The 14,747-nt window shown below is 44.7% G+C and overlaps 1 protein-coding gene across 3 annotated transcripts in view; it reads left to right on the top strand.

The window, feature by feature from the left end:
- MTUS2 (microtubule associated scaffold protein 2) overlaps positions 1 to 14,747 on the top strand; it is a 379,312-nt gene that overhangs the window by 116,804 nt on the left and 247,761 nt on the right. For all 3 annotated transcript variants that reach the window (XM_040266725.1, XM_040266722.1, XM_040266724.1), the window contains 2 exons: positions 4,217 to 6,668; positions 9,752 to 9,992. In XM_040266725.1, the coding sequence (XP_040122659.1) occupies positions 4,461 to 6,668; positions 9,752 to 9,992 (2,449 nt within the window). In that variant the 5' untranslated portion in view covers positions 4,217 to 4,460. The remainder of the gene's footprint in view (positions 1 to 4,216; positions 6,669 to 9,751; positions 9,993 to 14,747) is intronic.

The raw sequence follows: 14,747 nt of genomic DNA, 5'->3' as shown, positions 1-14,747 counted from the left end.
CTAATGGAAAGAGGTGGCCTTTTGAGCTCAAAGGGTGGAGCTATGGGGTGCTTGTGCTCAGTCGCTCAGCTGTGTCCAGCTCTTTGCGACCCCATGGACTATAACCCACCAGACTCCTCTGTCCATGGAATTTTCTGGGCAAGTATACTGGAGTGGGTTGCCATTTTCTACTCCAGGGGGCTCTTCCCAACCCAGGGATTGAACCCACGTCTACTACATTGGCAGATGGATTCTTTACCACAGCACCACCCAGGAAGCAAGAAGCTATGGAATATGAAGGCCAGTTTTACTGGCAGGCACATTTCAAGTAGAAAAGTAAAGGGGATTAAAGCCTGGAAGCATACATGGACCCAGCGCTCATCAGACCTTGAATGTCAAGCTGGGAAATTTGGCCTTCGCCCATCATTCACATAGTGGTTTGGTCACACTGGTGGACAGCACAGAGATGGGGGTCTGCTGAGGTCTTCTGTATCCAGGCATGCCTTCCCTGCTCTACTAGGCAGCACAAACATGGTAACAGGAAATTGAAGCGCAAGAGGGAGGAAGAGATTGCATATGAGGACCTAGATCCTATCTGTCTGCTTAATGATGGAAGAACATATATGCACCCAACTGAAAAGGTTCTAGACAAGTTGGTCAAACCATCAGCAGAGATTGAGAGCCGGGGAGAGTCTGGAGAGCCGGAGACATGCCTGACGGTTAATGATGGACAAAGACGGTTTTGTTTGTTGGCAAGGAGGAGGGTGCAGTGCTTACCTGATGTGTCAGTGAGCCTGATGCTGAGTCTGTGTTACATTTTAGAAAGCACTGGTCACTTGTCACTCTAGCAATCACACTGTGGACTGCAGTGTCTGATACTCTGGTTTGGGTTGTCACTGCTGAGAACTGATTTCCTGCTGCCAGCCTCCGCAGTTCAAGCTCAAGAGGTCTGTTGGTTTCATGCTTATAATTCTGCCCTCAGAGAATTAGAGATGCTTACTTTGTGGGTTGGCTCACATTTGTGGGATTCTTGCTCTCTGTGACTTTCCCGACCCAGAGAGCGTAAAGCTCTTTTAAACTGCTGTCTTATTGATTTACCTACATGCTTTTTGTATTTGTGCCAGAGGCACAAGGAAGACACCTTAAAAACTGAATAAAGAAAGAAATATGGATGTACTGAGACTCTCCTCTGTGTCAGGGAACTGAGGCTGGGATCAGAGTGTCAGCACCCTGGTTAGGCTTGAGGCAGGACCTGGGGGTACCACTGGCCTTCTCAGGACCAGCCTGACCTCAGGAGTGGGAAGATGAGGATGTGAATACAGAGTGGACAAGACGGACGTGCAACACGGCAGGGAGGGGAAGGTGTACACCTGTGCACAGGTGTGTGTGTTTGTCTGTTATTTTATTCTGTTTTTTACTTAAAAATCTTATTGAGTATAGTTGATTTACAGTATTGTGTTCAGGTGTACAGCAAAGCAATTCAGTTGTACATATGATTATACCTGTTCTTTTCTGATTCTTTTTTTTAAATTTTTATTTTTACTTTATTCTTTTCTGATTCTTATTTGATTCTTTTCTCATACAGTAGTTAGAGAATATTGAGTCGTGTTCCCTGCATTGTACAGTCAGCCCTTGTTGGTTATCTATCTTCATTTAGTTGTGTGTGGGTGTTAATTATAGGTGTGTGTGTTTGACAGGATTCTGTGAACATGGTGGAAAAGAGTGGAAAGATCAATGCAAAGAAATAGAGGAAAACAACAGAATGGGAAAGACTAGAGATCTCTTCAAGAAAATTAGAGATACCAAGGGAACATTTCATGCAAAGACGGGCTCGATAAAGGACAGAAATGGTCTGGACCTAATAGAAGCAGAAGATATTAAGAAGAGGTGGCAAGAATACACAGAAGAACTGTACAAAAAAGATCTTCACGACCCAGATAATCATGATGATGTGATCACTAATCTAGAGCCAGACATCTTGGAATGTGAAGTCAAGTGGGCCTTAGAAAGCATCACTACAAACAAAGCTAGTGGAGGTGATGGAATTCCAGTTGAGCTGTTTCAAATCCTGAAAGATGATGCTGTGAAAGTGCTGCACTCAATATGCCAGCAAATTTGGAAAACTCAGCAGTGGCCACAGGACTGGAAAAGGTCAGTTTTCATTCCAATTCCAAAGAAAGGCAATGCCAAAGAATGCTCCAACTACCGCACAATTGCATTCATCTCACATGCTAGTAGAGTAATGCTCAAAATTCTCCAAGCCAGACTTCAGCAATACGTGAACTCCCTGATGTTCAAGCTGGTTTTAGAAAAGGCAGAGGAACCAGAGATCAAATTGCCAACATCCGCTGGATCATGGAAAAAGCAAGAGAGTTCCAGAAACACATCTATTTCTTCTTTATTGACTATGCCAAAGCCTTTGACTGTGTGGATCACAGTAAACTGTGGAAAATTCTGAAAGAGATGGGAATACCAGACCACCTGCCTCTTGAGAAATCTGTATGCAGGTCAGGAAGCAACAGTTAGGACTGGACATGGAACAACAGACTGGTTCCAAATAGGAAAAGGAGTATGTCAAGGCTGTATATTGTCACCCTGCTTATTTAACTTCTATGCAGAGTACATCATGAGAAACGCTGGACTGGAAGAAACACAAGCTGAAATCAAGATTGCCGGGAGAAATATCACTCACCTCAGATATGCAGATGACACCACCCTTATGGCAGAAAGTGAAGAGGAACTAAAAAGCCTCTTGATGAAAGTGAAAGAAGAGAGAGAAAAAGTTGGCTTAAAGCTCAACATTCAGAAAACGAAGATCATGGCATCTGGTCCCATCACTTCATGGGAAATAGATGGGGAAACAGTGGAAACAGTGTCAGACTTTATTTTTGGGGGCTCCAAAATCACTGCAGATGGTGATTGCAGCCATGAAATTAAAAGACGCTTACTCCTTGGAAGAAAAGTTATGACAACCTAGATAGTATATTCAAAAGCAGAGACATTACTTTGCCGACTAAGGTCCATCTAGTCAAGGCTATGGTTTTTCCTGTGGTTATGTATGGATGTGAGAGTTGGACTGTGAAGAAGGCTGAGTGCCGAAGAATTGATGCATTTGAACTGTGGTGTTGGAGAAGACTCTTGAGGGTCCCTTGGACTGCAAGGAGATCCAACCAGTCCATTCTGAAGGAGATCAGCCCTAGGATTCTTTGGAAGGAATGATGCTAAAGCTGAAGCTCCAGTACTTTGGCCACCTCATGCGAAGAGTTGACTCATTGGAAAAGACTCTGATGCTGGGAGAGATTGGGGGCAGGAGGAGAAGGGGACGACCAAGGATGAGATGGCTGGATGGCATCACTGACTCGATGGACGTGAGTCTGAGTGAACTCTAGGAGATGGTGATGGACAGGGAGGCCTGGCGTGCTGCGATTCATGGGGTCGCAAAGAGTCGGACACAACTGAGCGTCTGAACTGAACTGAGGATGTTACTGTATCCTGTGGTGGGGAGTAGGGAGAAGGGACAAATAAAAAAAAAGACTGACAAAAATTTAGCTTATAGGAAATGATCTCATTAATGGAAAAAGTACATGCTATGTGTAGATGCAAGCAGATGAAGGGAAAGAATATTTATAGCAAGAATACTCTCATAGGGGATGTAAGGCCTGAGAACAACCTAACACTGGGAGCGTGTGATGTTGCTTTCTATACTGATATGCTAAATTTGATGATATCCACCAGGTTTCTCCGTTTGTACAGATGAAGTTTTCGTTTGTAGGAAATAAAGCAGTCTGGAGGGTGGTGCTCTACGATTGTGTAAATATCCTGTTTCCCAACAGTTCTGCACTCGGTGATTTTAGCAACTGTTGGTGTCCCTCATCTAAGATAATTATTACTCTGGTGAATACAAAGTGGTGATTTTTCTAATTGTCTAATTTTTCTTGTATCAGTTGGTATTCTTCTGTGAAGAAAAACCTTCCTTTCTCGTCCGCCCTTTTAAATCAGTATCAGTATGAACTTGTGGATTTTTAAAATATAAACTTAAGTTTTAATGTGCGTTTATAACCCATTTCTAACATTAATCATTTCGATGTTACATTCTCCCGTGCCCCTATCAGAAAAGTTTTGGAGAAATACTATCTGGGTTGAGTGAATGAAGTAATGGTAGGAAAGTGATGAATAAATCTGTGTTTACCAAGAATGTCTGTCAATCTAGTGTACTATTCTTTTTATTTCTCTCTAGGTCTCATGGACTAATTGGCTCTCATTCAGCCGGAACCTAACAGATAAGTCATCCTTCTGTGTGTGAAGACAATGTTCAGTTTTAAAACAGCTCTGAAAAAGATGAAAGCAGGATCGCCCCGGTGACGCTGTCAGGGGGCAACAAGCAGCTTGAGAATTTCCTCTTCTCCAGGTAGCAGCTTGAAGGAGACCCCTTTCCATTAAGGAGGACTGCATGGCAGGCAGCCCCCACTGACGGCTGGAAAATGAGCGTTCCCGTGGCGCCTAAGAAGTCATGTTACAGTGAATTGCGGGACAGCAGAAACGGAGCAAAAAATAATAACGACCGAGTCCTGAGTTTGGGAGATGCCAATGCCAACCCCATCATGTTGGAGGTTGGCTCCTCTTCTGACGAGCCTACCACGTGTGCTGTGCCAGAGGAAGTTGGAAATGCAAATTTGAGGGGACCAGAGAGTAGTCCCCGTGTTCCGAAGGAGTTTCACCCACTTCAGGGCTTTGCAAAGGCATCTCAGGCTGGCCCCACCGGCCTGAAGGATTTTAAATTCCTTCCGATGGCTCAGAGAGAACGGAATGAAGAGTCCGAGCTGGAGAGAGGCGCAGACCACCTGCAGGTCCTTCGTGGTCTTCAGGGACCAGCTCTGCCGAGTCGGAGGACTGTCATGGGCGAGTCCAGCCTGGAGGTTCCAGCTAAGCGGGAGGCTGATGTCCCCTGGCCTGTCCCCAAGGATAAGTTGGCCAAGACCCTTGACAACGAGGAACTGAGGAGGCACTCTTTGGAAAGAATTAGCAGTTCTGCTGCAGCAGTGGACGTGCTCACAAAGGAGTGGGCTGGGGGCCTGGCCTGGTCGCTTCCACAGCCCATAGGGCTGGCGTCCCCAGAAGCCCCACATCTGGTGCCCGGTGGTGGGGAGGGGCTGCTGAAGACGGGGACAGCCCCTTCTCCAGGGCTGCCTTGTCCTCCGGCGGACAGGACCTCAGAGGGAAAGGGCGCACGTCATCCTAAACCATCTACCTCAGTAACCATGGAGACCGTCCCCTTAGAGACCCATCCAGAGAGGGGACGGGTACCCAAGCTCAGCGCCCAGAGCACAGTACCTTCTGCCCATCCAGAGTGCACTCTCGATTGCTCTCCAGCCTCGAAGGATGTCCTGAGGAGGCCAGAAGCACAAGTGGGTCCAGGGAAAGTGGAGCCCAAGACAGAGCTGAAACCTGTCCAGCCCGGGGCTGTGCAGGAGTTCAAGTCCACCCAGGTGGGCGAGCTGGGGTGTCGTCAGGGGCATGGCGTGTCACCTCTTGGGAGAAAGGAGCCAGCTGGGGAGGCGCAGCCAGGAGCCTCGGCCGCTGGGTTGAGCAGCCTGGCACACAGCGTTCCTCACCCGCTGGATGCAGGAAGAGACAGAGGTGAGCCAGAGAAGGGAGGTGAGGATGGGTCTCTCCGAACCACCCCCAAACTGAGCCCCGGTTCCTCACGAGCTGCGGATCAGCAACCCACGGCCAGAAGTTTGCCAGGTGCAGCTCGGAAGCTGGGTGAAACGGTGCCCAACGGCGTGTCACCAGGGGATGGTCACGTAGCTTTTGTTCCTGGAGATTCAACTGACAGCAGGCCCTCTGGTGCCAGCGATGAGAGAGGCGTCCTAGGAGGTGGGAACAGTGTCAACACTATGGTTTTTGACTCAGATTCCTCTGTTGGAGAGAGCAAAACTGGGGTCCCTGAGCCCCCTGACCCTCCAAGCAGCCTCTCAGAAGCCAAGGAAGGCCAAGAGGTCTCTCTATCTGTTGCAGAGATCGGGAACCATCTAGAACCTGCAGTGAAGACTGAAAGCACCTCCCCAGCGAGGGCAGAGGTCCTTCTTGGTGTCCCCGCGTCCCTCCACCCAGAGACAACTGTGAATGTGGCCCGCCAGCCCCCGCCACCCAGTAGCCGCTTTCAGGACTTGGGCACATCAAGTGTGGATGTGGGGTCCCCTCCGGCCGCCCTGCCTCCCTCTGACAGCACCGGGTTGTCACACACCTCCCCCAAAGTGCCTGCCAAGAACGCCTGCCCTGGGGGCCTCCCCCGTCCCGAGGACACACCCGTCTCACTGGAGGGGACGGTGGGCCCCCCGGTTGAGAAGAGGGAAGAGCGGGCGGACCCCAGGCCCGTCGTGATGCCCAAGCCCAAGCATGTGAGGCCCAAGATCATCACCTACATCCGGAGGAGCCCGCAGGCTCTCGGCCAGGTGGACGCGTCGCTGGTTCCCGTGGGGCTCCCTTATGCTCCGCCTGCGTGCAGCGTGGCTCTCCCCAAAGAGGACAGGACAGCAGGTGCTGACCTGAAGCCGGCTGCCGGCCTCTACGAGAAGTTCAAGCCGGACCTCCAGAGGCCCCGGGTGTTCAGCTCCGGACTAGTGGTGTCAGGGATCAAGCCCCCAGGACATCCCTTCAGTCCAATGAGTGAGAAGTTTTTGCAGGAGGTAAGAGAATGTCATTGTGAGACAGTCTGTGAGTTGAACATCCTAAAGTTCGTGAGGTGTTTTCAATGAATCGTGAAAGCAGAGTGTCCTCTTTTAGCAAATTATAGACGCTGTTGGACGTATTTGTATAGAAAGGGGTGTTTTGAACTAGAGCAGATTGCAGGCAAATGAACGGTTTCCTCTGGAAGAGACTGATGATCAGAATGAGGTGGATCTAACATCTAAAGGGGTTCTTTTAAATTCTACCTGACATAATACATAAAAGTTAGAAAAGCATTTAAATTGGCTTCCACATTTAAATTGTTCTTGTTGTTGTTCAGTCACTCAGTCGTGTCCGACTCTTTACGACCCCATGGCCTGCAGCACACCAGGCTTTCCTGTCCATCACCATCTCCTGGAGCTTGCTCATTACGGAGTTTCCTTTGAGGAAGTGTAGGTGGTCCTGTGGTAAAGTATCTGCCTGCCAGTGCAGGAGATGAGGAGACTAGGATTTGATCCCTAGGTTGGAAAGATCTCCTAGAGAAGGAGATGGCTACCCATGCCAGTATTCTTGCCGGGAAAACTCCAAGGACAGAGGAGCCTTGTGGGCTGCAGTCCATGGGGTGGCAAAGAGTTGGGCACGACTGAGCACGCTTCATTCAGTTTTTCAAATAAAGCAATTCTGTGCCACCTTCTCCCCCCGAAAAGATACCCCAGATTTTTCTCTGAGAAACACATTTGTGAGAAAAACTGTATTTGGAGATATAGACAAGAATCCTGTTCTTTCTCTGTGACCCGTCTTATCTTTTCTTGTGTGTGTTTTCCATCTTTGTTGCTTCTGGTCCTTCCATAAAATATAGAGTAATTTCTGTTTTAGATGCCCATTCCTCCCTGCCCACCCCCTCAGATATTCTGGAGTCTCAACCGTGTGGAAGCCTTCCCAAGTCTTCACGAAGTGGCTTGAGTGTTTCTGCAGCTTTAGTAGCTCTGAGGGGTTGGGAGAGACCCCGTTAGCACAGGGACAGAAGTGCCACTGGGCACCGGGCCCATGATCTGAGGACTGTTTTCTGCCTTAATCAGAGAATCTAGGGCCCAGACCCTTTCTTCAGGCTACAGTAAGAATCTATTTGCTTGTGTGCCTGAAATGATTTTAGAAATTTGAAATCACGAGGATTCTTTAGTTTGCTTTTAAATTATTTCTCTAAAAATACTCCATTGGAGAAGGAGGGAAAAAAGCTCCATTTGAGGTTAATCTCTCTGTGTCTATGACTGTGCAGTGACACCTGCTGTGTTTTGTCAATAAAGATGAAAGTAAAGAGTGTGATGCTTTTTTGTAGACGCTCTTGTTTTATTAAAAATGCACAGATTAGGCATCTAAGGAATACTTTTTGTTATCTTACCAGAGACAAATTACCCAACAAAATGATAGGCACCGAAGTTCCTGTAATTGTTAAGGTCGTTTTTGAATGGTGGCATGATGAATTTTGACCCAGGAAACCTATCCAGTTTGAAAAAAATGGAAGAATTACTGAGATAAGACATTGCAATCTGAAAAACCCAACAGATGTAGGTTAGAAATGACAACTTCTTTCCGAGAGTACCTGCTGAAAGACAGGAACAATGACACCAAACATTTAGACACTAAAATTTAAAAATCGAGAGAATATGAGTATAATTGAAATGCCAAAGATTGATAGTGAGAGAGTAAGTAGAAATAGTAAAAATTTCATCAGAGAGCAGATGTAGAATTTTCTTTCATAGGAATATAATTTGCTGGAGCCTGAGTTCCATCTATCGACTATAGCGCTCATACATATTTTACAATGTGATTATGATAAAACTTTAAAGGCCTCATCTTTTGTTTCAATAATGTCAATTTAAAGAGAACTTTTATCTATTTCGACATTAAAAGAGTATTAAATTAAGGGTTTATCTCTTCAGCAGCCTGGATCACAGCTTTATAGCTTCTATTAAAGAATGTTGTTAAATGCCTGTGATTCCTGAATAGATAGGGGTTTGACTTGTAAAATGTATTGTGATTTAGAGTAGACTTAATTAACATGTATGTATTTTCATAAGCCTCTGACTCTTTTTTTTTTTTAACTTGAAGTAAGATTATTTTTCAGTGACTTATGTTCTTCATTTCTAGCATGAGGAAACACTGATGCTATGAACAGGCTTTGTGAGTACAGAATTACATATATAAAAGGTAGCCATATGATTGCATATATGTAAGGTAGCCATCCATTGTGTTCTAATCCAAACTGTTAACCACAGGAAATAGTAACATGAAAACATAATGTTGTTATTGGATTCAGGAAAGAATGAAACATGATTCCTTTATTTAATAGATGTTTGTTGATTTCAGCTCTGTGCTAGACATTGTTCTAGGTGCTATGAATTCAACAGTCAACAAGACTCTGCCCCAAAACTTCCATTCTAGCGAAACTTGCTCAAACATTCCTGGAGGCACCACCATACTAGGGAAGACAATCAGAGGTAATTCAGTCTCTCATTTTTAATTATATCAACAGAATATAGAGGCCTGAAAACACATCTTTCCATTAACTTCTCTATTCTTCCATTAAATAACCTTTCCTCCCTCATTAACAATGCATAGTTTATTTCCTAAGTAGACTAATAAAGACTTAACCTAAATTGATAAAGTTCATCAACCTGTTGTAAGACAAGGTCACCAGAAAAACTGTGCCTTTTCTCCTTAGGAATAATGAAACTTTCATAATTCCATGAACATCTGCTAAATTCTTGCCTTGCATCATTGACATTACTTATAGATTGACTACTTGCACAAATTCCAATGATTTCATAGCGATAAAATTTTAAAATCTTATGGAGGGAGTTCTTGTTTCTCCCAGTGGAATGTAGATTCATAGAGTATTAGAACCAGCATAGACCGAAGGGATCATCCCGTTGTGGTCAACTTAGAGATGAAGACCCTGGGCCCAGAGAAGGTAAGTGATGGGTGATGGAGCAGCTCAGTGATGCCAGAGTGGTCATTGTTGGAGCCTTGGTCATAGGATGAGGTTCAACGCTCATCCTATGATGTGCGGTTTTCTGATTGAGCTTCTGGTCATTTATCCTAGGTTGCAGAACGCCCTGGAAAAGAAGAATTTTGTTCTCCTCCCTATACTCATTACGAAGTTCCCCCAACTTTCTATCGATCGGCCATGCTCCTTAAGCCCCAGCTGGGATTGGGTGCGATGTCACGTTTACCATCTGCCAAGAGCAGGATCCTGATTGCGAGTCAGAGGTCTTCAGCGAGTGCCATCCACCCACCGGGAACCATAGCCGCAGCTGCCAGTCTCTACAATTCTGACCCTGCAGGTAACCAGTGCAGCAGGGACTGCTTTTCCTGCTGTGCTTTAAAATAGTGAGTGAATAAAATGAGGGTAGCTGTCTAAAGTAGGAATGCTTCTCCTTCTTTAGAAGGGCCTTTTTCTGTTCCTCCATTTGATTGTAGATATGGACACTTGTCAAGACTCCTCTATCTACCACTGTCTTCCTCTGCATCACCCTTAAAATGATGGCCCTTATAATCACCACTTTACAGCTTTTAGTTTCTCCCCTCATTGATACATCTTATGGACCAGGGTTCAAAAAATTGTTTCTGTAAAGGGCTACATAGTATTAATAAATATTTTAGGCTCTCTGGGCCATAATGATCTGTGTTGTAACTACTTAGCATGAATGTAGCCAGAGACAGTATATGCATGTCTGGGTGCAACTGTGTTTCAACACAGCTTAATTTGCACAGATACAGGCACACCTTGGACATGCTGTGGGTTCAGTTCCAGTATTTGCTTCATGCAATAAAGCGAGTTTTGAGGGTTTGTGTGTGTGTGTGTGTGTGGTTTCCCAGTGCACCTAAAAATTACGTTCATGCTGTGTCTGCTCAGTCTCTCAGTCATGTCCAGCTCTTTGTGAACCCATGGACTGTAGCCCACCAGCCTCCTCTGTCCATGGGATTTTCCAGGCAAGAGTACTGGAGTGGGTGGGATAGCCATTCCCTCCTCCAGGGGATCTTCCCAACCCAGGAATTGAACTCATGTCTCCTGTTTCTCCTCCATTGCAGACAGATTCTTTACCCACTGAGCCATCTGGGAAGCACTGGAGTCTATTAAATGTAAACTATTAAAGTCTATTAAATGCAATAACATTATGTATTAAACATTGCAGTAACATGTATTAAAAAGCAGTGTATCTACCTCAATTAAGAGCTGTTTATTTATAAAAAATCTGAACCATCATCTGAGCCTTCAACAAGTCATGCTAATAACATCAAATATGACTGATTACGGATCAGCATAACAAGCATAATAGTAATTTGAAAGTTTGAAATATTGTGAGAGTTACCAAAATTTGACACAGAAACATGAAGCGAGCAAATGCTGGTTGGAAAATGGCGCTGATAGAGTCCTCGAGGGGGGTTGCCACAAACTTTTGATTTATTTAAAAATGCAGCATTTGTGAAGTGCAATAAGATGAGGTATGTCTGCAGGGGACTGGATCTGACCTGTGGACAGAGACCTTCCTGAAGTACAGCAGTGACCGTGTCACTCTTTTCAGCTTGTACATGTCTTGAACAACCTGTGTGTGCCCACTGGCTGGACCAGGTCCCCCCACTGATGTTCTCTGCTCTTCTCTTTCTGTCTCTCCGTCCCTTCTGCTTGTGTCATTTCCTCTAAGTTTTACTTTATTGTCCTGTCTTATTATGGAAATAATACATACCTGTTGTAAAAAATTTTGAATATAGAAAAGTATAAAGAAAGTAAGTCACTGTACTTAAATTTTTAGCATCCAGCCAGAGTTAATAATATGGAAATTTTTCTTCCCACGTGTTTCTTTCCATGCATGCTTTAATAGCTGAATTAATACTGAATGTGAATTTTGATTTTTCCTACTAATATTATATTGTAGGCATTTCCTATGCTGTCAGTGTTTTAGAAATATTTTAATGGCAGCATGAGATTCTGTTTTATTCACTTACTTATTGTTTTAACAAATTCTGGGTGGTTATTATGTACTAACAGTTGTAAATCGAGGGCTGCAGCAGTGAGCAGAGAACTCCTGCCTTTGTGCAATTTAGTCTAATGGATGAAATAGACAGTAAAAAAGTGCAAAGATAAATGCATTATTAGAGATTGTGATACATGTTAGGAAACCGAGAAACATAGTGCTTTGAGAAATTGCAACTGTAAGAGTGTTATATGAATGGGACAAAGGTGGTTCTGGGTAGCCTCTTGGAGGAGGTAGAAGAATGGGTGGGGAATAGAATCAGGATATACTTATGCAAGTTGGGCTTTGCTCATTCTCCACTCTCTTCCATAATGTTGCAGTTTGAATCTTTGAATTTATTTGTTTTCTTTCATATTCTTCTCTTAGATTATCTGAAGTGTAATTATTGCATAAATGCATATTCCAAACATTTTTTAAGGCTGACTTATTTTCTAGAAAATGTGTAATAATTATTTTTATACTGTTGCTGAAATGCTTCTCAATGCCAGTGTTGAGTATTACCGTTACAGTGCTTATCACTACTACTGCTGTTATTATTGTATTTCTTTTTAAAAATGTTATATTTTACTTGGCTGCATTGGGTCTTAGTTGTGGCATGCAAACCCTTCATTGTATCAAGTGGGATTTCTGACCAGGGGCCCCTTGCATTGGGAGCGTGGACTCTCAGCCACTGGACCACCAGGGAAGTTCCTGCAATTCTTTTATTATTAGTGGAAGAAAACGTTTTTTAATCTGTTTGTCATTTTGTGAGTTGTCATTTACTCAGGTGATTACTGGTCGTCATAGTGGTTAGTTGTTTTCTTGGCAAGCACTGCTATAAAAATCAGATTATTTTTTCACTGGTTCCCATGATGTGTGTGTATTATGGTGGATCTACCTGCTGTTACAGGACTGCTGCAGGTTAATTATGTGTTCAGTCACTCATTCAACAATTAGTGCTGCGGGGCAGTTACATGTCAGCCTTGTTCTAGGTGTGTGATAAAGCCGTGACAACAGAAAAAGTCCTGGTCCTTGTTTCAGAATTTTAGGATGGGAGTGGGCACACTTTTTTTTTTAGTGGATAAATAAATCACATTATTTATTGGGAGCAGTGTTCAGTCGCCCAGTCATGTCTGACTCTTTGCGACCCCATGAACTGCAGCATGCCAGGCTTTACTAGTATTGAAGAAAATGAAGCAGAGAAGGACAAGTAGGAAGCTGGGACAGGAAGAAGGGGGATTCCAATTTTATTTTTTGAAGAAGTAGTTTTAAATGTTTATTTAAGCATCTACTTGCATTTGCTGCTCCCTTTATGTTTTTACGGCTTTTTTGGTTGTTGTTTTATTTTCATGTATTGTATATATTTCTTTGGTCATGCTCCATGGCACTCAGGATCTTAGTTCCCTGACCATGGATGGAACCTGAGCCCCTTGCATTGGGAGCATGGAGTCTTAACCACTGGACCACCAGGGAAGTCCCAGGATTCCAATTTTAAATAAGGTCATTGGCACAGGCCTTCCTGAGAGATGACCTTTAAGCCAGCCCCAAAGGAGGGCAGGGAGGAAAGAGCCAGTGCAAAGGCCCTGGGGTGGCAAGAAGGCCAGGGAGGCTGGAGCTGAGTGAGGGCAGGACGGGTTGAAAATGGGAGTAGACAGGTGATTGGCATGGAGGGGACTTGCAGGAGGCCTCAGAAGGTCATCGACCTTTGACTCTGACTGAGGAAACCATTGGAGGCTTTGGAAGTGAGGAAGTGGGGCAGTGTGATCAGAGTTTTGTGTCAACAGGCCCTCTCTCAAGCCCCAGGTTGAGAGCATGCTCTAAGGGGACAGTTTGTCTGTGTTATCTCCCTTCCCTGCCCTCCACACTGCCGTCAACTCTACAGACCTTGATCTGTGTCTTCAGCTCCCTGTGATGGACAGACTCTGAGCCCCTCCTGCATCTGCTCTGGCATGGACCATGCCTCCAGGCAGACGGAGTGGCAGTGATCAGGCTCCTCTCTTCATTTTCCTTCTCCAAAGGGTCACATTCTTGTGTTGGCTGTTGCACAGTTTCTTACGAGTCCTCCATGGTAGACTGTCCCACTGGAACCCCTTACCCATTTCCTGTGTGTGTGTGTGTATGTGTGTGTGTTAGTTCCTCAGTTGTGTCTGACCCTTTGTGACCCCGTGGACTATAGCCCGCCAGGCTCCTCTGTCCATGGGATTTCCCAGGCAAGAATACTGGAGAGGGTTGCCATGCCCTCCTCCAGGGGATCTTCTTGATCCAGGGATCCAGCCCACATCTTTTATGTCTCCTGAATTGGCAGGTGGGTTCTTTACCACTCTATGTGGGGAGCATCATGGCTTTAGTGTGGCTTAAAAGAACCAGATATGCTATAAATACAAGCTAGTCCACAAAGCATATTTTCCCAGTTTCTTTGTTATAAATTAGTACTCTTTCCTAAGACCCTTAAAATTTTACAGATCTTAAAGTGATTTTGCTGAAAAATAAACCTAAGCACTCCCTTACTTTGCACATAATTTCTTGTTTTGTGTATGGTGTTTTCTGACTCTACAGTCAGGCATAAACCTATGAAGTTTCACTGTCAAACTCAAGATGCTGTTTAAGTACTCAAAGGACAACAGCAGGACTTCTAGTTACCTCCATTTGTTGTTGTTGAGTGACCCCATGGACTGTAGCCTGCCAGGCCCCTCCATCCATGGGATTTCCTAGGCAGGAATGCTGGCGTGGGTTGCCATTTCCTTCTCCAGGGGATCTTCCCGACCCAGGAATTGAACCCGGGCCTCCTGCGTCGTCCGCACTGGCAGGTGGATTCTTTACCACTGAGCCAGTGGGGAAGCCCCAGTTACCTCCCTCTAGGTGGGCATAAAATCTGTCTTAGTGAAACCTAACATTGAATATAAAAACAATCTGTTAAGAAAACACAATTTTTTATTAGATCCTTCACTACTGAAGAGTTAAATGGGCAGTTCTTTACTGTACTGCCTTTTTAGTAGATTTATATATGTTTTATGGTCCTTTTTTCTGAAAAACATCTCTCATGGCCTATTATGTTATGTAAAAATTGTTAACTTATCTAGTGTA

This window comes from Oryx dammah, unplaced genomic scaffold (genome assembly GCF_014754425.2).
Source record: "Oryx dammah isolate SB20612 unplaced genomic scaffold, SCBI_Odam_1.1 HiC_scaffold_24, whole genome shotgun sequence".
NCBI classification, from domain to species: domain Eukaryota; kingdom Metazoa; phylum Chordata; class Mammalia; order Artiodactyla; family Bovidae; genus Oryx; species Oryx dammah.
The sequence above is the reverse complement of the archived record's forward strand: the minus strand, read 5'-3'. Positions and strand labels throughout refer to the sequence as shown.